Source organism: Dendropsophus ebraccatus, chromosome 6 (genome assembly GCF_027789765.1).
Source record: "Dendropsophus ebraccatus isolate aDenEbr1 chromosome 6, aDenEbr1.pat, whole genome shotgun sequence".
Taxonomy (NCBI): Eukaryota; Metazoa; Chordata; class Amphibia; order Anura; family Hylidae; genus Dendropsophus; species Dendropsophus ebraccatus.
In genome coordinates, this window is record NC_091459.1 from 120,078,372 (window position 1) to 120,104,533 (window position 26,162).

Sequence of the window (26,162 nt, forward strand, 5' to 3'; positions counted from 1 at the left end):
AAACAGCGCCACACCTGTCTTCAGTTTGTGTGTGGTACTGCAGCTCAGTTCCATTGAAGTAAATAGTGCTGAGTTGTAATTCAGGTTTGGTGCTGTTTTTAGAATAAAGCAACTATGTGTTTCTAATACTAGACTTTAACGGGAAAGGAGGATGAGGAGGATCTGAAGTAGAAATCATAAAGAGGCCATAGGAAGTTGTCTTCTTAATATTTTATAATTTCACAGGTCATGATAAGCTGTTGTTTAGGAGTAGGAGGGGCTTCTAAAAGCGAGATACCACCCCCTGGACCAGCTTCAGGGAAAGATGGATATCCCCTTTAAGTGATGACATCATACACACAGATATAGTCACTAGAGCATATTGATAAAAAAAACTTTCTTTGCTGCCCATAGCAACCATGATTTTGCATGAGACTAATGCAAAACAAATGCTGTGTGGTGATTGGTTGCTATGGGAAACAGTTCATAAATCTTTTTTTTTTTTTTTTACTTCCATTGTTGTCCCTAGCAACCAATCTTGAAAAATGAAAGCTGTGCTGTAAATGGTTGCTACAGGCAACCAAGCTTTCATTTTTATAGAACGGAATACCAAGTGAAAGCTGCGTCGTGATTGGTTGTTGTGGAGATCACAACCAATCAGAGCTCGTGAAAAATGAAAGCGGCTCTGTAATTGGTTGCTGAAATAGACACATTCCTTAGCTAGGTTTCTGATTGGCTGAAAGCCAACCTCATATCTCAAGCCAGATCTTCTAACTTGCTGATAGGTGGATGGAATAAATCTCTTCCTTGGAAAGCTGGGTGACAGCTGATATAACCGTCATTATACTTCCTATTGTGGTTGTCACTCAGCTTTCCTTATTCCCAGTGTACAATCTATATCTCATACAACACAACTGCCCCTATATATACACTGCTTAGCTAGCTCATCATTCAGGGTTCTAGGAAAGCTGGGTGACTTTATTATATCAAAAGTAATATGGGCCACAAACTCTGACTGGTGTCCACTCACAACACTTGTATGCCTGGTTTGTCATAGAGAATGGCAACAAAATGGCGGCCATATTGGTTGTCTGTCACCCAGCTTTCAGGTAAGAATATGTCTACAGCGACTGTGGTACTACAAGTCTCAGCATGCCAAGGCCCACTTCCCTATTCCACATCCCCCCTATGTCAATTGCTTATGTCTGGGCATGATAAGACTTGTAGTTCCACAACATGCATGGCACCTGAGGTGTTTCCCCCATGCCCATTGCCATCACATACATGTATCTCATGTTGCTCCTCTGCCCACCATCACTTCTCCATTCACCTCATATTCCTTACGGCTGCCAGGGCATGACACTTATCGGCCTATGACCGCCAATGAGTCCCAGGTTGCATACCGCCATCTTGGGCCATCTGAGGTGCTGGCCACTGCCCTCTTTTACATTCACCTCATGTTGACCGACTATAACAAACATTTTTTTTCCTTGCCTTGAACCTGGTCGCCGCCTCATGGAGCAGACTTACAAGACACGGGAGGCCTGCAGAATTATCCCCCCTCCTCCTCCTCCTCCCTGGCTCCTGTTCCTTTCCCTTGGCAAGAAAATGGCAGGATACCGCCACATCCATGCCAGTGTGGTCCGTGCCAACTGTACGTTACTTGCGCTGGAAGCCGACCAAAGCTGGCGTCCTCTCCCTTAAAAAACATTGGCCTCATACTTTAAATAACAGGATCCTGCGTGCTGGAAGAGGTTTTCATGAAGACGGTGACATTGTTCCTTCCCGCTCCTTGGCTACGACTCCTGCGCTCGCAGATAAACATTCATAGTACCAAGATTGCACAGTAGCAAAGCAAAGAACGCAGCAGTGCCAGAAAGTGAGAGGGAGGGGGGGGGCTGAAATATGAATGGAGGGAGCAGCAGCCATGACTGACTTCAAGGAAAGGGCTGAACGTAAGAAGTAGTACTGTGCTTACAGATGGGCTATGAAGAAGTCCTAACAATTGTACCTTCTATAGATAACATGAGAAGTAGTACTGTGCTTACAGATGGGCTATGAAGAAGTCCTTATAATTATACCTTCTAGAGATGACATGAGAAGTAGTACTGTGCTTACAGATGGGCTATGAAGAAGTCCTTATAATTATACCTTCTAGAGATGACATGAGAAGTAGTACTGTGCTTACAGATGGGCTATGAAGAAGTCCTAACAATTGTACCTTCTATAGATAACATGAGAAGTAGTACTGTGCTTACAGATGGGCTATGAAGAAGTCCTTATAATTATACCTTCTAGAGATGACATGAGAAGTAGTACTGTGCTTACAGATGGGCTATGAAGAAGTCCTTATAATTATACCTTCTAGAGATGACATGAGAAGTAGTACTGTGCTTACAGATGGGCTATGAAGAAGTCCTAACAATTGTACCTTCTATAGATAACATGAGAAGTAGTACAGTGCTTACAGATGGGCTATGAAGTCCAGAGAATTATACTCCATTTACCTTTATATATAAGAAGTAGTACTGTGCCTACAGATGGGCTATGAAGAAGTCCTAACAATTATACCTTCTATAGATGGTATGAGAAGTAGCACTGTGCCTACAGATATATAGATAGAGAATTATACTCTATTTACCTCTATACATGAGAAGTAGTACTGTGCTTACAGATGGGCTATGAAGAAGTCCTTATAATTATACCTTCTAGAGATGACATGAGAAGTAGTACTGTGCTTACAGATGGGATATGAAGTCCAGAGAATTATACTCCATTTACCTTTATATATAAGAAGTAGTACTGTGCCTACAGATGGGCTATGAAGAAGTCCTAACAATTATACCTTCTATAGATGGTATGAGAAGTAGCACTGTGCCTACAGATATATAGATAGAGAATTATACTCTATTTACCTCTATACATGAGAAGTAGTACTGTGCTTACAGATGGGCTATGAAGAAGTCCTTATAATTATACCTTCTAGAGATGACATGAGAAGTAGTACTGTGCTTACAGATGGGATATGAAGTCCAGAGAATTATACTCCATTTACCTTTATATATAAGAAGTAGTACTGTGCCTACAGATGGGCTATGAAGAAGTCCTAACAATTATACCTTCTATAGATGGTATGAGAAGTAGCACTGTGCCTACAGATATATAGATAGAGAATTATACTCTATTTACCTCTATACATGAGAAGTAGTACTGTGCTTACAGATGGGCTATGAAGAAGTCCTTATAATTATACCTTCTAGAGATGACATGAGAAGTAGTACTGTGCTTACAGATGGGCTATGAAGAAGTCCTAACAATTATACCTTCTATAGATAACATGAGAAGTAGTACTGTGCTTACAGATATATAGATAGAGAATTATACTCTATTTACCTCTATACATGAGAAGTAGTACTGGGCAAAGTTATATAGGATGGGAAAAGGAGAGGACTTCTACTTACTGAACTCTGAGAAGTAGTTCTGCACAAGGGTATATATGTCTGGGATAAGGATATAAGCATTTTATGCTACAGCCTATATAGGTGGAAAGTAGTACTGTGCATCAGGGAGATTACACAGTGAAGCGGGTTCTTTGAAGATGAAAGCTGCTGATGTAATGGGTCAGGGACAATACAGGAGCCACAGGGACCTCACTGCTGACTCCAGTGGGGGGTAGGACCCCCCGGCCCCCCATGGCTGGGCCCGTTCCCAGTCCTGGTGTAATGTGTGGGTTGCTACACAACCTCATATCGGCTTTTCCTGCCATGAACTCGCAGAAATCCCGGATAATCCCGGCCCATTGATGCCGCAATAAAGGCCGCACAAAAGCCCCAAATTCTCCTCAGTCCCTCCAGTATCCTAGACACAAAGGGATTTCCATTGTAAATAGGCTCCTCAGAGGGTCCACAGACACCTGGAGCAGAGGAGAAGGCTACACAGAGCTCCTGGGAAATCTGCTGAACGTGTATTTTACTACTCTGCTCCATTCACACCCAGAGCTGCAATCACAATTCTGGCTGTGCATTGTCAGGACACTGTGCAGCTTTGAGTGTGACTGGAGTAGATCTGTAGCCTTGTTCTGTGCTGCCTGAGTGTGCACATACTGAGCAGCACTATATCTATGCATTTATTAATCTAGTATATGTATTTCTCACTCTCCCTCCCATCTTCCTCCTCCTCCCTCCATAGACTTATAGCTCAGTGATCAGATTACAAGTCAAAATCAGAAAACAAAAGTCATTGCTAAGATGATGCCTCAGAGTGGATGACATTTAAGTAGAAAAGGAGGAGGGAGGAAAGATCCTTGATAACAGGAGAAGGGAGCATGCTTGTCTGCTAAGATATATTACACTGTTTCTTAAATTCATTTGTGCTGTTCATCTATGCTTCTTTTTTTTTAAATTAATAAAAGTGCCTACGTAGGGGTGCACCATAGCCGCTCTGTTATATGGTCATCCGTGATAGTTGGTGACTGTTAAAGAGGATCTCTAAATGATCTGTCAGGATCTGTGGTGGTGGTCACTGTTAGGGGGGATCTGTGGTGGTCACTGTTGGGGGTTTCTGTGGTGGTCATTGTTAGAGAGGAATCTGTAGTGGTCAATGTTATGGGGGCAGGGGCGTAGCTAGGATTCACGGGGCCCCATAGCAAAAACACAACGCACAACACAAAGCACTGCGCATATACAGTATATATATATATATATATATATATATATATATATATATATATATATATATAGTGTATGCTCTGTGATTCGGCCAAAAAATAAAATATATTGTGGCAGAATCCTAACTGCATCCACAGGAGTGACTGGCAGAGCAGAGAGCCAATGGCTACTTGCTATGACAGTCCACTGTTTTTACCTATAAGGGCCCATAAAGAGGCCTTATGGTTATAAACATAGGTGCAGGAGCAGACTACCTTCTGCTTAACCCCTTATGTACTGCAGTGTGTAAGTGACCCAAAGCTCAGAAGACAATGAGATATCTGCTTTACTGCTCGTGCACTGATAACCCCTGACCTCTGCACGGAGATCTGCACATTTTCCTTTCCTACTTGATTGCACAGCTGGAGAACAGAGGTCAGAGGTTATCAGTGCAGTGAAGCAGAGATCTGTGTCTTTTGCTTGTTAACCCTTTTTTGTGTTGCAGCATGTAAGTAAACTTTTGGTCACTTACAAACTGCAGTACATACAGGGTTAAGCAGAAGGACACACGCTCTTACCTTCTCCTCTGGGTCCCCCTCCTGCACAGGCCCCATTCCAACTGCCTACCCTGCCTCTATGGTAGCTATGCCAGTGTATGAGGGATTTGTGGCTGTCTCTGTTAGGAGCAGGGGTTGGGGCACGGCTCATTCAGGGGCATTTAAGTAAAATCAGGGGCAGCCCTAGCTATGTGCTGGTCAAGAGATTGTTGCTAGGGGGCACCATTGGGATCGGTAAGTAATTAATCAATATCTATGCCATCCCCTACAGGGCTGATGGAGAAAAAAAGAAAAAGTAAAAGATAGTGGTCATGGTGTGGCGGTATTATGTTATGGTATCATTGGCAATATCTTTAAGTTTTGTTTAGAACAGTTTGGAGGAAATCTGTAATCACTGTATGGTGGTAAGAGTGTTATAAGATAACTACTGTATGTATTGGGGCTCTTAATACAGTGTGAGGGCATTATACTGTGTGGAGCACTGATTCTGATAACCCTGCGTTCGGGTCGGTGGGGGGGTCGCCAAAAGTGAATTCCGCACAGGGTGCCATCTACCCTATATGTAAAATAATGGAAGAGGCAAGGCTCCACAGCCCGGATGGAGGGGTGGTGGTCCGGAGGTAAGGATCCTGGCTGCTCTCTGTAAGGGGCATTTGGTGACATTATAAGAGGCCCCGCCATATGCCAAAACAGATGAGGGAGAAGGTCAATGGACGGCCATGTTGCCAGCCTTGCAGCCAAATCTGATGTTAATAAGCTAAGAGCAAATAGATTTTTGTTTTTCCCCTCTTGTGAGGATGGCGGACGGCCAGGGAAACGCCAGCTGTGGCCACCTCCGAATTCAGTTTTATGGGCCTGATCCGCGGCCAGTGCTCGCTTTTGGAAACATTCACCTTGGACAGAACCCAGTGCGGTGCCAGCGCCGCCTCTCATTAATAAAATAATCCGCTCTGGCAGCGAACATCAGCTCCGGAGGGGGGAGAAGCAAACAGCAGCCGGCAAAACAGAAACACGAAGGCTCGTCCGCCACTCAGTTAATCCTTCCTGGTGGCTCTGACCGGCCCCTCTGACTGCGACTGTGCCCAGCCACCAGCCAAGTCCACAGTACTACTATGATGGGGAACTACAAGTCTCAGTAAAGCAGAAAACACAGTGCAGGCTCACATCAGAAGCAAATTGTCTATGTACAGCAGGACTACAACTCCCAGCATGACCAGCGAGCAAAGAACACTCTTATATGAGAAGCAAATGGTCTATATATAGCAGGACCACAACTCCCAGCATGACCAGCGAGCAAAGAAAACTCATATCAGAAGCAAATGGTCTATGTATAGCAGGACCACAACTCCCAGCATGCCCCAAAACCCTTCCTAGCACTTTCTGATTTAGAGCGGTAAACAGTGCATCAACCTGTGATGCGGCACCTATTGTGGGACTACAAGACTCAGGATGCCAGTTGGTCTTTCATATGTTCTGTTGGCAGCAGACCTTTCGTAATACTAGCACACTGTTTCCTTAAACACTCTGTGCTTCTGTCTTTGCTCCTCCCACAATTAATTTTTAGCCTGTAATTTCGCAGATGATCTACATACTTCTCTCCTGAAATCCTCTGTACTGCTAAAGACTATGCTCAAAAGCCGCAGACTGCTTTTCCTCTGTGCTGCTGTGAGCCTTGCTTCCACCTCCATGTTCTCTTATACTGTGAGATTAGCATACTACTTTTCTGAAATCCTCTGTGCTGCTCCTCCCAACTCACAGTCTGAGAGCTGTCACAAGATTGACAGGTTCTTTTCCTAAAATACTCTGTGCTGCTGCTCCTACAACCATATCATTCACAGTCTGAGAACTTTCACACAGCAGGCTCCTTCTCTAAAATCCTCTGTGCTGCCGAAGAGTCCTGTTCCTCCAACCATGCAACACTTGAGCTGTGAACTCCCATACGTCTCTCCTGAAATCCTCTGTGCTGCTGGGTGTGATCATGCCCACAGACGAGACTCTTCAATTACCTCTGATTTAAGAGCAGGGAAATCTCTCTAAGAACTTCAGAGATCTGCAGCCAACCTGCAACCAGACAGCCCAGCCCCTGGCATCAATCCTCCGGGCACAGCGCTAAGTACACAAGGGTTTATTTATTACACATTACCCCAGGTTTCCTATGTGGTGACCGGATTACATAACTGTTATATTTTTCACTGTAAACTGGTCACCAGGGGGCGACATTCTACATATAAACATATAGGGGGGGATTTATCAAACATGGTGTAAAGTGAAACTGGCTCAGTAACCCCTAGCAACCAATCAGATTCCACCTTTCATTCCTCACAGATTCTTTGGAAAATAAAAGATGGAATCTGATTGGTTGCTAGGGGCAACTGAGCCAGTTTCACTTTACACCATGTTTGATAAATCTCCCGCTTAGAACTGACAGCTGGACTAGCTACGTACAGTGTAACAGTCTAGAGTCCAGGCTGTGTACTTCATAGAGCCAATTCAATGAGGAAGTATATAAAACATAACTTTGACTAAAACCATTAAAAATGGGCACACAACCAGCCCTACTATATCAAAACCCAATATTAGACCAAGTAAAGTATAGGTCTTACCACTCCGTGGATAACGGATGATAGACTTCAAGGAGTTGTCCAGCGCAAATCTTTTTCTTACAGATCAACTGATATCAGAAAGTTATATAGATTTGTAATTTACTTCTATAAAAAAAAATCTCAAGTCTTCTCATACTTATTAGCTGCTATATGTCCTGCAGGAAATGTTGTTTTATTTACAGTGCTTTCTGCTGACATCTCTGGCCGAGACAGGAACTGTCCAGAGCAGGAGAGGTTTTCTATGGGGATTCATATAAAACCGAGACAGAATTCCTGTCTCGGCCAGAGATGTCAGCAGAGAGCAATGTGTCAGACTGAAAATAAAACATTTCATGCAGGACATACAGCAGCTAATACGTATGGGAAGACTTGAGATTTTTTAATAGAAGTAAATTACAAATCTATATAACTTTCTGATATCAGTTGGTTTGAAAGAAAAAGATTTTTGCTGGACAACCCCTTTAAGGGATAAGAGGGTTCAAGTATTGGAATTACCAGCAAGCATGTCTTGGTTTTAGCTGGTTACCATATATACGGTGGACAGAGCAGGTACACCAAGTACATAGCAAAGTGCTTTGGCTGCCAGTCCCTGCTGTACCCTATTCTATCCCTCCGGACAGAGTCCCTGCCCTACAAAGGGTGACCCCGCCACTCTGACCCTCTATAAACCCCAATGGATGTCGTTCCCAACAGGGAGCTCCTCAGGGGATTATATAGGCCACATAGATGAAAAGTGCGGGTAACAGAAAAAACAGCTGTGGCACGTATGCGCCATACGCACATGTTACCATACGTGCAGCAGCTCCCTAGAGGGCTGTTTTTTTTTCTGTTACCCGCACTATTTATCTGAGCGGCCTATATTATCCCCCGAGGAGCTCCCTGTTGGAAATTAAATGCATTGGGTGTTTAAAGCCTATTGGCGACCACAGTATATTAGGGTAAAATAGGGTTTAGAGAGGGTGAGAGTGGTGGAGTCACCCTTTGTAGGGCAAGAGCTCAGTCTGGAGGGAAAGACTTGTGCAGAATAGAATAGGGTACAGAGTCTGATATTAGCTCTATGAGGTACCCAGGGAGCTGCTGTCAGTATATACAGTAAGTACACATGCAGCTGCTTTAAGTATATACAGTGAGTACACAGAGAGCTGCTGTCAGTATATACAGTGAGTACACAGAGAGCTGCTGTCAGTATATACAGTGAGTACACAGGGAGCTGCTGTCAGTATGTACAGTGAGTACACAGGGAACTACTGTCAGTATATACAGTGAGTACACAGAGAGCTGCTGTCAGTATATACAGTGAGTACACAGAGAGCTGCTGTCAGTATATACAGTGAGTACACGGGGAGCTGCTGTCAGTATATACAGTGAGTACACAGGGAGCTGCTGTCAGTATATACAGTGAGTACACAGGGAGCTGTTGTCTGTATATACAGTGAGTACACAGGGAGCTGCTGTCAGTATATACAGTGAGTACACAGGGAGCTGCTGTCAGTATATACAGTCAGTACACAGGGAGATGCTGTCAGTATATACAGTGAGTACACAGGGAGCTGCTGTCAGTATATACAGTGAGTACACAGGGAGCTGCTGTCAGTATATACAGTGAGTACACAGGGAGCTGCTGTCAGTATATACAGTGAGTACACAGGGAGCTGCTGTCAGTATATACAGTGAGTACACAGGGAGCTGCTGTCAGAATATACAGTGAGTACACAGGGAGCTGCTGTCAGTATATACAGTGAGTACAAAGGAAGCTGCTGTCAGTATATACAGTGAGTACACAGGGAGCTGTTGTCAGTATATACAGTGAGTACACAGGGAGCTGCTGTCAGTATATACAGTGAGTACACAGGGAGCTGCTGTCAGTATATACAGTGAGTACACAGGGCGCTGCTGTCAGTATATACAGTGAGTACACTCAATAATACTGTACACTGAGCTATTTTACTATAAAGTGGCCAAACCCTTTAAGTAAAAGTTATGTTTTATATACTTCCTCAGTGAATTGGCTTTGAAATGAGATTGGAGTATTTTCTTACAGGTCATATTTCTGTGAGGTAGCTCACAGAGCATTGTCTAGACTGGATATTATTGTATCACTTCTCAGCTGAGAGCAGGACTAGCTATGTACAATGTATCAGTCTGTAGAGCTCACAGAGCATTGTCTAGACTGGATATTATTGTATCACTTCTCAGCTGAGAGCAGGACTAGCTATGTACAATGTATCGGTCTGTAGAGCTCACAGAGCATTGTCTACACTGGATACAGTTGTATCACATCTCAGCAGAGAGCAGGACTAGCTGTGTACAATGTATCAGGCTGGAGTCCAGCAGAGCACTGGCTACAGCTTTATCCACATCTTAGCTATATTCAGGGTTTGCTGAGCCTCCTCTTTCACTGACAGCAAACAAATATCTTGAAAATGGAGAAGAACTGAAATTAAAAATATATTGGAAAATTGTAAATTAAATACTGCCATCCTAAGACTGGAAACTCCCTTTAAGGGGAAGGTGTGGCTAATAAGCGGGGGCGGGGCTTAGTCCTGCAGTGCTGTGACCCGTCCGCCCGGCTCTCACCTTGTTTCTTCTTCTTCAGCTGCTGGATCTGGTCCATCCTCTTGATAAGGATTTTGCATTTGTCCGGTTTGACACTGAAGTTGTCGATATCCCCGATGTTTGCAGAGAGAAGCTCCGCCAGCTCCTCCAGGTATTTGTTTTCCTGCTCTCGACGGCGCTTTTCATTGCTGCAGAGGAGAAAGATGAAGAATAAGTTATGATGGAGATAAAAAAATAAACTACCGTTGCCTACAACTACTCCTACTACACCTCCCATCATGCCTGCACAGCCAGAGCCTCCATTCACTGCCAGGCAGCAATGGTCCTAAATACAGTAAAGATTAAATAGGCACTGCCACTTAAAAGAAAACTTTTGAAACACCTCAACTTCTTATTCTAATGGCCTCTGCTTTCTCCTCATTATGGCGGGTAATGGTGGCTCCACAGGGTAATCACAAGCAGGTAAGTGGCACCACATGAAAGGGGGCACTTTTTTTTCTTCTTCAAATCAACTGGTTTTAGAAAATTTTAAATTAAATCTATTTAAAATTAATAAATTAAATCTATTTTAAAAAGTCTTCCAGTACTTATCAGCTGCTGTATGTCCTGCAGGAAGTGATACTCTTTCCAGTTTGACACAGTGCTCTCTGCTGCCACCTGTGTCCGAGACAAGAACTGTCCAGAGCAGGAGAGGTTTTCTATGGAGATTTGCTACTGCTCTGGACAGTTCCTGTCTTTGACAGAGAGCCACTGTGTCAGATGGAAAGAAAAACACCACTTCCTGCAGGACATACAACAGCTGATAAGTACTGGAAGACTGGAGATTTTTAAAGAAAAGTAAATTACAAATCTATATAACTTTCTGACACCAGTTTACTTAAAAGAAAACATTTTTTCACCAGAGTACCCCTTTAAGACCAGGGCAGTGCTGATAATTGTCGGCACAGGTCGGCCACATGGGATCATATTACGCCCATGCTAGTGACCCAATTCACGTGGAAAGGAGCCTCATTTATGTAATGCTGCTAAGGAGTTCAATTACATGACACATTTAATATAAGCGCTAGGAGATTGTGCACCGCAGGGACTGGAAAAGGTCACGGCACGCACGGTCGGCCATCACTCAATAACCCTATTACTCCTAACAAGGGAATACTGGGAAACCATTAGTGACATGGGTTATAGGAGAAACCACTGCCCTCCAGCTGTTGCAAGACTACAACTCCCATCAGGCCTGGACAGACCAAGCTTTAACCAGCCAGGCATGATGGGAAATGTAGTTTTGCAACAACTGGAGGGCCGTGAGTTTGACACCTGTGGGATAAACTGAGGAAACTCTTTTTTAAAGGTGTAATACCATCTCAGCTAATATAGTTACACACGTAGGACTCGTCAGATTCAATATTTTTTTAAATACATTTATATAGCAAACTTGTCTCCCCCTCCTGGTATGCTGCTCTTTTCCTCCTATTGCTGACAGTTCGTTGTCTAGGTTACCGACCACCACTCTGCTCTAAAAACAGCTGATATATATGTATAGACATATAAAGGGCCATGTATAATATGGTGTAATGCTATTTTGTAGCCTAAATGGGATCAATTCGCATACATTTTTGCACAAATAATTTTCCAAATGTTTTATTTGCATCAGGCCGCTTGCGCAAGAGGGGCAGGGAGGAGGCGGAACAAGGGACATGGCCTCTGCATGTGTCACATTTAAGATTTTTACTTCGGGAAAATGGCAGTGATATCTACGCCAGCTCTGAGGTTTAAAGGGGTTGTTCAGCTAAAATCTTTTTCTTTCAAATCAACTAGTTTTAGAAAGTTATATAGATTTGTAATTTACCTCTATTCAAAAATCTCAAGTCTTCTCATACTTATCAGCTGCTGTATATATTGCAGGAAGTGGTGTATTTCTTCCAGTCTGACACAGTGCTCTCTGTTGCCACCTCTGTCCATGTCAGGAACTGTTCAGAGCACAAGAAGTTTTCTATGGGGATTTGCTACTGCTCTGGACAGTTCCTGACATGGACAGAGGTGGCAGCAGAGAGCACTGTGTCAGACTGGAAAGAATACACCACTTCCTGCAGAACATACAGCAACTGATAAGTACTGAAACATTGGAGATTTTTAAATAGAAGTAAATTACAAACTAGAGATGAGCGAACCTTGAGCATGCTCGAGTCGATCTGAAACCGAACTTTCGGCATTTGATTAGCGGTAACTGCTAAATTTGGATAAATCCCTAAGGCTATGTGGAAATCATGGATATAGTCATTGGCTGTATCCATGTTCTCCAGACAACTTTAGAACTTTTAAGTTCAGCAGCCCCCGCTAATCAAATACCGAACGTTCGGTTTGCTCATCTCTATTACAAACCTATATAACATAACTTTCTGAATCCAGTTGATTTGAAAGAAAAAGGTTTTCGCCGGAGTACTCCTTTAAGTACTAGAAGACTGGAGATTTTTTATTCGGAGTAAATTACATATCTATATAACTTTCTGACACCTATTGATTTTGAAGAGGAAAAACAAATCACTGGAGTACCCCTTTAAGATATCCGGTGGTGATGTTACTTGAACGCTTTACGCTTTACTTATTATGGGTGGGTTCACACTTCGGAATCCACGCGGATGAATTACGTCCGTTCGTACCCGTTTGCGGCAGTGCGCATATCCGCCCGTGCCATAAACACCATTTTATGGCCGGGCCTATTCCATGTTCCGCCAAAAGAATTGACACGTCAGTTCTTTCGGCAGAAAGCGGAATCCGCCCGGCCATAGAATGGTGTCTACAGCACGGGTGGATATGCGCACAGCCATGAGCAGATACGATCGACAGAATCTGACGGAATTTATCTGCGCGGATTCCGAAGTGTGAACCCGCCCAAATTAAGATAAACTAAGGAGAAGATGCAAATGTATTTTATACCCGGCAAAAAAAAAAAAATCTATTACAGTAATAAAAAAGCAAACAAGAGAAGTGAGAAGCGAGGTAAGAAATCACTTAGTGGTCGTTATGACAACCCTGAAGCCGCTCGCTGCAATAGACCCGCATGTACATAGGCCAAGTGGTGTCTATGCTACAACATGAGTGCACGGCCCGATGCACAGATACAAGAGGACTGGGATACTAGAAGGGCAGGTGCACACTATGTATTATTGCTGAAGAAATCCTAGCCATTCCCCCCGCCTAGTTCATTACAATTTCCCCGTAATGTGCTTCATATTTTTAATGGTTTTCATGAGTATTTCAGTAGGAAATGTGCGAAATATATAATGTAGGAACATGACAGGGAGGGTATAACCAGGGATGGGAAACCTGCAGCCCCCCAGCTGTTCCGGAACTACAATTCCCATCATGCCTGGACAGCCAAAGCCAATGTATGCCAAGATGTGATGGGAATTGTAGTTTTGCAACAGCTGGATGGCCCAGGTTCCCTATCCTTGTTATGAACAAAGAAGCAGAAAAGTTAAGAAAAAAAGGAAAAATAATAAACAACATAGATAAGATAAACATAAAACAAAAGGGGAAGAAATAAAAATAACAGAGAGAAGGAAGAGGAAACAACTGTGCAATAAATAAGTAAAATAAAACAAAATACAAAAATTAAAAAGCTATTTAAAAAAAAATAACACTAACACAAACCACCAGATCCAAAAAAAATAAAAACAGTCAAAGATGCAAAATTCTGTGATTACCATCCGTGCGCAGAAGATGTGGTGCGAAACAGAATGCAGGACTCCTGGCATCAAATTCAAACCGCAAGCTCTAAAACAGTTTGAATGGTCGCGATACTGTACTGATACCGCCTGTTAGTACAGTAGTGTGAATGTTAAGGCCAAGTTCACACACTGTATTATTAGAATAAACAACATCGGTTGTAACAGTTTGCAACAACGGCCACTATTTATTAGCAGTGTTAAATCACACTAGTGTGTATAGAACAGCAGCCGCAGTGTATACACTCTGTATACACTCTGGCCGCTGTTCTGTGCAGCTGCACAGAAAACTGAAATGTCAATTTTGTGAGGCCGCTATTCAGTGAGCAACGGCCACACGAAATAGCCTGTGCACACAATGGATAGTACGGCTCCAAGCCGTACTTTACATTGTCTGCTATGGCTGATTGGAGTGCAGGCACTCCCGAATGTGCCCGCATTCCAATTCAAGTAAAGTGACAGACAGCGGCCGTTCTGTGACATGGCCGTGTCACAGTAAAGCCGTTTTTTTGCCATATGTGAACATGGACTTCAACAGTTTCGGAGCTCCTGGCATCATAATGAATCACAATGCTGGGAGTTTCACATTTCGGTAAGTAGCACATCTTTTGTGCACGGATGGTAGTCACAGAACGTGTCATAGCCCCTAAATTTTTTTTAAAAAGTAGAGGGGGCAAGTCAAGCAAAGAAAACAAAAACAGAACATAACCCCCCAAAAAATGGACCATAAATTATGGGAAAAAAACACTAATTTATTTAAAAAATATATATAAATAAATAAATAGAGACAGAAAACAGTGAAAGAAAAGATAAAAAAGGGTAAATATAGAGAAATAAAAAAGAGTAAAAAGAGAAAAAAGTAGAAAGAGAAAAGAGAAGCAAACAGTAAAAAAAAAAAAAAAAAAAAAGATCATAAAAGTGAAGAAAAAGTAGTAGTAGTAATACTGGCAGGATAAAAGTAAGAAAGTCTATGTTCTATGTCCCCGCTGGTGGTTTATAACATATAATATACAGCACCGCTCTGATGTACAGTCTCATCCACTGGATTAGTGCATTGTGGTCCGTTTCTGCCATTGTGATGGGTTGAGCAGCGCTGCACTAAGTCCAGGGTCTCGGCCAGTGTTCCATAATCTGTCGGTCTCCAGTCTATTGCTGTTGGGGCATGATGGGAATTTTCCAGCAGCACAGGTTAGGAAACACTGGTCTATGCCAGAGACGAGCAAATCTGGAGCATGTGCAAGATCCTTTGAACCAGAACTCTCGGCATTTGATTATCGGTGGCTGAAGAAGTTGGACGCCCTAGGGAGTCCCAGATAACATGAATACAATCATAGGCCTTAGGCTGGATCCATGCTTTCCAGGACTCCATAGGGCGGGATCCATCTTCTTCAGCCACCGGTAATCAAATGCCGCACTAGAGATCAGCCGGCGCCGGAGGCCATGTGCTATATGTGATGAGAGCAGAGCAGCTGCCCAGCACCCGGAACCGTTCACACACCCGCAGGTAATCCAGCGTGGCAGGGGGGGCTAATGTATAGGTCACGCTGAATGCTGCCATTCTCCACACATCAGCCCCGATCTTTATCTCTTCTATGTAAATTAGGATCTAAGTAACTTCACAGCTCATGGGTGACTACTCACTTTTGCATGGTGTCACATGGCGAGGCCTTCCTCTTACGGTCCTGGCTAGCAGGGTCGATTGAACTGTCCCCAAGACCGCTCATGTTGACCTATTTCACACCTGTTGACAGAAGGAAAAACACACAGATCAGAGTCAAAACCTCCAGAACTGGATGATGGTGGTGTATTCCAGAGGTCAAACTGTTTCTTAAAGGGGAGTTCCTCTTTAGGTGATTTTGAAATGTACCATTTTATATTAAGGATAACTAAAAGTGGAACTCCCCTTTAAGGTTGATCTAACCAATGCTAACCAATCAGTTTGTAATGAAAAGTTCCAAGACCTTCCAGAATACTTTGTACGTCAATTCCTCAAAGACACCCAATTCTCTATCATGTTATGATAACACTTATCCTCATTGGGATCTTTACCCATCATCCCCTGCAGTATAGAGGGTGACCACCCTGGTGTCCACTAACACATGGAGATCCAGAGTGGTCACCTCTACAAGGACAATAATCTCCACGCATTCAGGTGCGGCTCAGATGGTCTGACCATTGTGGAGCCTACGTGGGAGACACCAGGACTCTACAATGAATAATAACTATGGAATGTTCAGATTTTATACAGATGGTGTTCCCCTTTAAATAGACCAAAAACACAACAAGAAGCAGAATCAGATATGTTCTTCCTTTGAAATCTCAACCAGGTGTAGAAGAGGGAAAATCTCCTGAAGAACACATGGCGTCCAGGCCATCCCCAACTGGTATCAGGCTGAGAGCCCCGAGATCAGATCTGTCTATTCCTATGTTACATAAGACAGAGCGCAGTGAATCCGGCCTGACAGCTCCTACCCCAGATCTGTCTGCAGTTCAAAGCAACCCCACACTACCCAAAGACTTGTCACGCTACATCCCAAATGATCAGCATCTGCTGCATCCCCATTCACAGATCCAGGAGACGCTGCACTCCACTCACTGTCAGAGCTGCACTTATCACTGTGTATCTTAATGCTTCTCACTTAGGTACATTACACTGATGCCCCATCCCTGGCAATGACCGGGGGAGAGGAACCACTGTACTGTAGTGTGGGAAACATTTATAGTAGCTATATTCTTGTACTATTCTAGGGGACAGTATTATAGTAGTTATATTCTTGTATATAGGAGCAGTATTATAGTAGTTATATTCTTGTATATAGGAGCAGTATTATAGTAGTTATATTCTTGTATATAGGAGCAGTATTATAGTAGTTATATTCTTGTATATAGGAGCAGTATTATAGTAGTTATATTCTTGTATATAGGAACAGTATTATAGTAGTTATATTCTTCTATATAGGGGACAGTATTATAGTAGTTATATTCTTCTATATAGGAGCAGTATTATAGTAGCTATATTCTTGTATATAGGAAGCAGTATTATAGTATATTCTTGTATATAGGAGCATTATTATAGTAGTTATATTCTTGTATATAGGGGCAGTATTATAGTAGTTATACTCTTGTATATAGGAGCAGTATTATAGTAGTTATACTCTTGTATATAGGAGCAGTATTATAGTAGTTATATTCTTGTATATAGGAACAGTATTATAGTAGTTATATTCTTGTATATAGGAGCAGTATAATAGTAGTTATATTCTTGTATATAGGGGGCAGTATTATAGTAGTTATATTCTTGTATATAGGAGAAGTATTATAGTAGTTATATTCTTGTATATAGGGGGAAGTATTATAGTAGTTATATTCTTGTACTATTCTAGGGGACAGTATTATAGTAGTTATATTCTTCTATATAGGAGCAGTATTATAGTAGTTATATTCTTCTATATAGGAGCAGTATTATAGTAGTTATATTCTTGTATATAGAAGGCAGTATTATAGTAGTTATATTCTTGTATATAGGAGCAGTATTATAGCAGTTATATTCTTGTATATAGGAGCAGTATTATAGTAGTTACATTTGTGTATTCTCAGTATTGTACATGGTATATTTCCGTATACATGGACGGCAGCATTGTAGTATACTATACTATGAATATTGTTTGACCCTTTCATTTAACTATATTGTATTTATTTTAGACAAGTAGTTAAGAAAGTAGTGGAATCATTAGATTTGGGGGAGGGGGTGCTCCAGGCAATGTTGCCCCCTCCCTCCCACTTCCCGCACACTGGAAGCAGAGTAAAGAGGTTTGATCTATCAAGGGAGAATTTATAAGTGAGATCCCGCGCTCTCTTGCAGCTAATGGACTGGAATCAATAAGAGTAAATGGTGTGTTTTATTGCGCTGCAGTACTGTCTGCTACATGTCTTGTGATAAGCGCCAGAAATTACCTGCCTTTAATTTTCTTCTTGACCTAGTTGGCGTATTGAGGAAATGTTCTCATTGGTCACATGACTCCACCGCACACATCTACATGTCGTAATCTACTACACGCTTGTGGGGGGGGGGGGATTCTAAATATGTGAAAATTGATTGATGGGTTAAGAGCTCTTAATATGGGAATATATGAGCCACCTCTAATGAAGTCCATGGACCGTCACCAAGACCGTAAGGAGCTTTTACATATCTAGACAGTCCCTGTGGGTTCTGGTGAAGTTTATAATCCGAAAATGAAAGGAGGCGGTATTATACAGGAAGAAAATAGATATGTACTGTTAACCCTCTTCTCTTTTAGAGGCGGTCACCCAGCTTTCCTGTGTCAAGGAAAAGCTGCTTTGGATATCTCTCTATTCATCCCATAACTATCTTTTATGTACATCATATCTATCTATCTATCTATCTATCTATCTATCTATCTATCTATCTATCTATCTATCTATCTATCTGTCTGTCTCCTATCTATCTATCTCCTATCTATCTATCTATCTATCTATCTCCTATCTATCTATCTATCTATCTATCTCCTATCTATCTATCTATCTATCTATCTATCTATCGATCTATCTATCTCCTATCTATCTATCTCCTATCTATCTATCTATCTATCTATCTATCTATCTATCTATCTATCTATCTATCCAGGGACGTAACTAGAGTGAGCTGGGCCCCATAGCAAACTTTTCATTTGGCCCCCCTCCTCACCCAGTTACCCCTCCGCCCAGCAGATAGCATATGTATCTCCCCTGGTATTCCCCAGTAGATAGTGGCCCCATGTGTTCCCATGGTAGGTATCTCCTAGAGTATCCTACCCTCATGTACATAGTATCCCGCATGGTAGGCATCTCCCTTGGTAGTATGGTGACAGTTCAGGAGGCCCAGTGTATTGCAGGGATGGGCCCCCTTAAGCAGTGGGCCCCATAGCATCCGCTATGGCTGCTACGGTGGTAGTTACACCCCTGTATCTATCTATCTATCTATCTATCTATCTATCTATCTATCTATCTATCTTTTATCTATCTATCTGTCTGTCTCCTATCTATCTATCTATCTATCTAGATACAGGAGAAAGCAGCACGTCCAAAACCTCATGAAGCGGGTGCTGTATGAAGTCAGTCCCCCGGCTTGGGGATCCCCAATAGTATGCACAGATATTCCGCAGCACACCAGCATAGGTGGAAAAGGTGAAATATTTATTACAAAGGATGTAAAAAATACAGAGATGCGACGTTTCGACCCTCTCACAGGGTCATTATCAAGCATGCTTGATAATGACCCTGTGAGAGGATCGAAACGTCGCATCTCTGTATTTTTTACATCCTTTGTAATAAATATTTCACCTTTTCCACCTATGCTGGTGTGCTGCGGAATATCTGTGCATATCTATCTATCTATCTATCTATCTATCTATCTATCTTAGACAGGGATATTGGTTGAGCTGAACCTCAAAGAAGAGGATTTCACTTCTTATATTTACTGCAATTTCTTTTAATGACTACAAATAATCACTTTCTATAGTAAAGTACTGACTCTAAGAATTTACATTGAACTGTAATGTGACTTTTTCTTCTCTTTATCATGAAAAAGTTGCATGACTGTCAATGCGTAACAGGAAAAATGCCTGTAAGCGTCAAACGTCACTTCATAATAAGAGTAAGACGAAGAAGAAGGGATGATGTTCATGGGTAATTTGATTTAGAGGGATCCTGTAATTAATTTCATGCTGCCTGAGCCACAAGTTATTGGGACGGTCCGTAGGAGTTTCTCCCCGCCCAACCAGCCCTATATGATAGAGAATTATTTGTTTGGTTATAGGGAGAGATCTATAAATCCAGAATGGCAGATGCCACCCCAATAACTACAATGGTCCAGGGACTATAACAGTGGTAACAGGTTTCCTTTAAATTATGTGAAAGCCGCATGTTTGTAATCAAAGAATGTATCTGGCCCAACCTAAAGGGATAACGGTGGCAAAATGGATTTATATAGGACACATAAGGACAAAACCTTCAGAAATGTGCGATTGTAAAAGTCGCATGAAGGTGAGCAGCCCCAGCATAATGGGATGAAAGTGATAGGACTGATTCATATAGGATCCATCATTAGGACGATACTCTCAGAGTTGCGTGCCGTGTCCCCCTCCCCAATAATGATAAGGATGAAGACGCTCATCTTGGTTGGATGTTTATTATGTAAACAGACTTGAGGGACTCTTGGCAGAGGAGCGCTGTGACAGATATCCCTCGCAGGCTTCACTGCCGTCATATCCACAGATGCTTCAGATCATTCATTCTTCTCTTCATCGGATATGGCAGCGAGATCGAGACCTAATTTAAGTACCAACCCAGATGGCTCTTTTTTTAACATCTTCTCACATGTCAAAATAGACTGTGACCGCAAAATGCTGCAGTCCTATGTAAATGAAGCCAGGAAATCCTGCAGTCCTATGTAAATGGGGCCAGGAAATGCTGCAGTCCTATGCAAAGGAGGCCCCCAAATGCTGCAGTCCTATGCAAAGGAGGCCCCCAAATGCTGCAGTGCTATGTAAAGGAGGCCACAAAATGCTGCAGTGCTATGTAAAGGAGGCCACAAAATGCTGCAGTCCTATGCAAATGAGGCTATGAAATGCTGCACTCCTATGTAAACGAGGTCAGGAAATGCTGCAGTCCCATGTAAATGAGGCCAGGAAATACTGTAGTCCTATATATATGAGGCCACACAATGCTGCAGTCCTATGTAAATGCTGCAGTCCTATGTAAATGAGGCAACTTTGTAATAGAACTTTCTCTTCCATTCTATATTCAACATCGCTTGTTGTCAATAAATTGTAAATAAAGGCCTAACATGTCAACAAGCAAAACATACTAAAAAAACTCGATTAATAAGGTAGAAAAGGATAAGGTGTGGTGTGACACACAATGTAGACTGATATAGTATAAAACAGATACTAATCCAATACATACAGCAGTAAATGATGGAAGAGGTATGAGTCTAATAAGACCTTGATCTATAGGACAGACTGGTTGCTAGGGACATACTGTCAGCATCATATAGCAACACTACAGTTACCATGGTAATTAGACATGATCATACCACAGGTATACCTGCAGGCAGTAGTAATCAGATTTGTCAGGTTTCTAGACATTTTAGGCTAGATACAAAATCAGCTGCGGATCCAGTGTCAGTGCATCCCTATGAGGATACATACTCGCAGTGGGATTGACATCCCGCTGCGTGTATGTAAGTTAAATCCCTACCCCCACCCCCCACCCCACCCGCGGGCCGGTGCATACTGTGCTTCCACCACGATCCGGCTTGCTTCGGTTCCTGGCTTGACGTCCCGCTCAGCCAATCAGTGCGCTGCCCCGCCGAGCGAGTGATTGGCTGAGCAGGACATGCAGACGCCTGGAACCGCAGTATGCACCGGCCGCCGGGAGGGGGGATGTGGGAATCCGTGTTCAGACGGATCAGAGCGTGCTGGAGGTTCACTCGCTCTCACACCCAGTGTAACCTCTTTATATAGAAAGGTATATGGCGCAATTCATGGCAGGCACAGCGGACAGTCTATTTACAATGAAGCAGCTGTCAGATGAATAATGCCCCGCTGCATGATGTTCCTGTCACAACAAGATGTATGTGACTGATGAAGGGTCCCGTCCCCGGCAGAGATCAGCGGCAGCAATGTTTACTATAATTACTAAGGAAGGCTGCTAGGCTAGGGAAGAAAATCTTGAACTTCATCTATATTATAATAAGATCACCAACTGTAATAATAGGTATTCCATTAAAGATCCCCATAATAGTGTCATCTACAGATCCCCCATAACAGTGTCATCTACAGATCCCCCATAACAGTGTCATCTACAGATCCCCCATAACAGTGTCATCTACAGATCCCCCATAACTGTGTCATCTACAGATCCCCCATAACAGTGTCATCTACAGATCCCCCATAACAGTGTCATCTACATATTCCCCATAAAAGTGTCATCCACAGATCCCCCATAACAGTATCATCCATAGATCCCCCATAACAGTGTCATCCACAGATCCCCCATAACAGTGTCATCCACAGATCCCCCATAACAGTATCATCCACAGATCCCCCATAACAGTGTCATCTACAGATCCTCTATAACAGTGTCATCTACAGATCCTCTATAACAATGCTGTACTATAGAGAGAAGTGATGACAGGTTCTCTATAGAGAAGGATGAGCTCTTGTTACTACCTAGCTAAATATTATTATTATTGAAGCGTTATAGTCCAGTATATCTGGTAATCCCAGAGGCCTCCCACGTGCCGGATTATAGGATTTCTCCATATTACACTGTTGCCTTCCCCTATTATGGAGGCTCTCGCCTGCTGTAATCCCTCCAGCACCAGTTTGGGCAGCTGTTAATAGAGTTGTGTAAGTGCAGATATTCCCCATCCCCTGGGGTTATATCTCTGCTCCTCTGCTGGGGAGGAGGATCCCATCCACTGCTTTGCTGGGTGTTTACATAGATTTATTGGGGATTACTGAGCGTGCAGCGCCCGCCGCAGCTTTGGTCTGTGATTACGCCGCTAAACACGGGAGCCCTGTAACCTGGTGATCAAGGTAAACATAGGCAGGATACGGAAGATTCCTGATAGGCAGAAAATGCAAGTACAGGCACGACGAGAATGAGAGCTAAAGAACACTGCTATATATATATATATATATATATATATACCTGGCGAGTTAAGCAGTGGTGAGGCTTCACATACAGTACAGTGCTGTATAAGACTGCTGGAGTGCATATACAGTGCAGTAGTAGTACAGGCAGTGCACCACAATCTCCCATACATTACAGTGCTTGGATGGGGGGGGACGCTATACAGTAAAGGATGGGTGAGGAGTTGGTGACTACTGTACTATAATTGCTGGTTCTGATGAACATTTCTTATGTTTAATGTCCTGTACAGTATAGTGCTGTTCTGTAGTGTACTGTAGTGATTATACTGAGCACTTATCAGTGTAATAAATGAGTATTGTAGGTAATTATTGGTGGCTGCTGGAACCAATTCATCACATTTACATTATTTCCTATGGGAAGACACTGCTCGGTTTTCAAACTGCTTGGTTCTCAAACTGCCTTCCGGAACCAATTAAGTTCGAGAACCGAGGTACCACTGTATATATATATATATATATATATATATATATATATATACATATATACTCACTATTCTGCTGGTGGGGTCACTGTGTACGTATATTACATTACTTATCCTGTACTGATCCTGAGTTACATCATGTATTATACTCCAGAGCTGCACTCACTATTCTGCTGGTGGGGTCACTGTGTACATACATTACATTACTGATCCTGTACTGATCCTGAGTTACATCCTGTATTATACTCCATATATACAGTATATATATGCCACACATAATGTATTGTGAATTCACTACAACCTCAGCTCTGCTAATCCTCTTGTCTTTGGGTCTTTTTATGCTTTCTATCCCCCCCAAAATTTGCATTCTGTATAGAAATCCTCCATGAAATGTCATTGTGGACAGTGCACCCGCCTGTGTCCTAATCTCCCCTGCCTTTGCAAAGGCCGCTTCAAGGGCTGGGCCAGTCAGGAAGGTGTTAAATCAATTCTGTCCATATCCCTGAAAGGAAACGGGAAGAGATTTCAATGCTTAGTTGCCTAATGGGGTGGAAAGTAGCAGAGCTGTCTATGCGCGGTGCTGAGAAAGGCCTGGCACTGGGCTGCCGCGTATTGAACTCTCGGGTGCTCGCTTTGTAAAATAATGTAAACCGAAGTCTCCGCTGAAATCCCTGACTACAGAGCAGACCACAAAAGGAAGAATTGTTCATTGTGGTTTTGTGTCCAGACCCCGCTAACTCCATCACATCACTACCAGGATGTATAAACACGGGCCTCAGATGACCCCACAGTAAAAGAAATGATGCCCACAGCGGGCACAGCGCAGAACCTGACGGCAGGGGGTCCTGCAGAAATGTGATGCCTCCAACATAACAAACAGATGTAGCAGAGCCGACTGTCCCCGGCCCCTTCCAGCAGATATTTATTCCTAGACAGACCCTTTTTTTATTTTTGATATATATAAAAATGCATTGTGGGTCTGATATAGAATAAGACAGGTTTCCCGGGGTAATCTTCGCATTCACCGGTGTACACGGCTGCACACAACTGAGGTTGAAGAATTTTCCATGAGTCATGTAAGTTCAACCAGAAATTTCTCTTCTGACTTGAGCGGTGACCTGATGGATTCTACGGTGTGAGGTCCTACTCATAGCCCGAGGATGACGACACGGGGGTCTAACCTGGATGGCAACTAGGTGACTGTGATAGTCTCACAGTCCATCAATAAGTCCATAGATGTGAGGTGTTGGTGGCTCACTTCTTGTACTGGTTAACCCTACCAACTAGCTGGGACCGGTGGGCTCACCACTGGTATCCAAGGCTCACAAGGAGGAAGGATCAAAGCAAAGGATCTTGCCAACTAGGGATGGACCCCTTATCTTATGGTTCAATAGACGCCTTTGAGACCTTTCCCTTTGCTCATATTCAGAAGGTCCATCTCCAGAAGGTCGCTACGAGTCCTCTACCCTTTTCATTCATCTGTTATCACCGGCACAGGAAACTCCAACCCAAATTCCAAGACAATGGACTTTTGAGAAAGTTTTCGGATACTTTTCCATGTCAAAAACTTTTTGAATGATCGCTTCTTATAGGAAACGTTACATATAGCCTATAGCTCCTGTAATTGAAGAGCGTCCCATCCTCGTGCAGTAGTTAAACGGTATCATGAGGCCCATGTGGTGGTCACATTACACAGAGGGCCATTCCTCCAAGCTGTTGTTAACCCATACATCCCCCATAAGTAATAGTGCTGGGAAACCAAGATGTTTACAACGTGGATGAATGCTGCATTATCTACTAGGACATTTCTGAGCTATGAGCAACTCTAGTTTTTAGTTGTGGTCACAGATGTTTTTGTACAATGGGGGTCCTCAACCTATGTATAACATCTAAGGCCACGTTGTATTTTGAGTAATCAGAAGTTCCAGACCAGCAACATCCAACATGACCGAGCCTCTCTGATCCATTACACCCAAAGACCCTGATGGGACTCCAGTTCACAGATCTTTTTGACCGAGCCTCTCTGATCCATTACACCCAAAGACCCTGATGGGACTTCATTCAACAGATCTTTTTGATACTAAACCTTCTAAGCTCTGGAGGTCTCTGTATGTTATGAAGGTGCATTGTAATGGACCAGTAATGTATCAGTGGAGGTCCCAGCTTACAGAGCACTGTGTTAATTTTTAATACAAAGGCAAAAGATAAAATAAGGTCTAACAAAAATATTCAGCCATTGCATTGTACCAACCCTGAGGGATCCAACCTTCTGCTACTGCCAAAATTGATGCCTGGTACTTTTTGCCCACAGCCAACCTTTTATGACCTAGTCAGAAACCTAAACATCTATAAGAAACTCAACCTAGGTAAAGTCTATTCCCTCTTTTGGGAGATTTAGGTGAAGAATAGGGGGAGTTCTTTAGACACCACACCTTAGGTCCCCCCCCCCCGTCCCGTGCCAATTCAGTAATGGTGTGTCGGAAACGACACTGGTTGTTAAAGGGGTTCCTTATAAAAGAAACTTAGGTTAAGGGATAAGTTTCTGGTCAATTAGGGTCTTTTTGCTGGGACCACACTAATTTCAGGGGTCCTGTGTCCCATCATTTGAATAAAGTGGTGGTCACAGCAAAGTGTTATAGTTGGCTAGCTTCAGAATGGTGAGTGAATAGAGGAGAAGCGTACACATCCAACGCTGCTTTAGACCCCCCACTGACCAATGATCATCCTTATCCTGTAGACGGGATTTTTTTTTTTTGCGGGGAAATGCCCCGGTAAGCTCATTTCCACAAGTCTGACCTGGTGACGCTACTACAGACTTTTTGAAAATGCTACCAAAAAAATTTAAAATTAAAATTCTGCAACATTCCGAGCTGGTTCTTAACTGACAATGTCACAGATTCACTTCCATTGTGTGCCCTGAACCTTCCCACAATCCTTCTGTATCTCAGATATAGGAA

General features: G+C 42.8%; 1 protein-coding gene across 3 annotated transcripts in view; it reads right to left on the reverse strand.

The window, feature by feature from the left end:
• The window catches only part of NCOA1 (nuclear receptor coactivator 1), a 120,145-nt gene that overhangs the window by 78,083 nt on the left and 15,900 nt on the right, over positions 1 to 26,162 (reverse strand). For all 3 annotated transcript variants that reach the window (XM_069975770.1, XM_069975768.1, XM_069975767.1), the window contains exons 2-3: positions 15,708 to 15,807; positions 10,363 to 10,529 (exon numbers count right to left, since the gene is read on the reverse strand). In XM_069975770.1, the coding sequence (XP_069831871.1) occupies positions 10,363 to 10,529; positions 15,708 to 15,790 (250 nt within the window). In that variant the 5' untranslated portion in view covers positions 15,791 to 15,807. The remainder of the gene's footprint in view (positions 1 to 10,362; positions 10,530 to 15,707; positions 15,808 to 26,162) is intronic.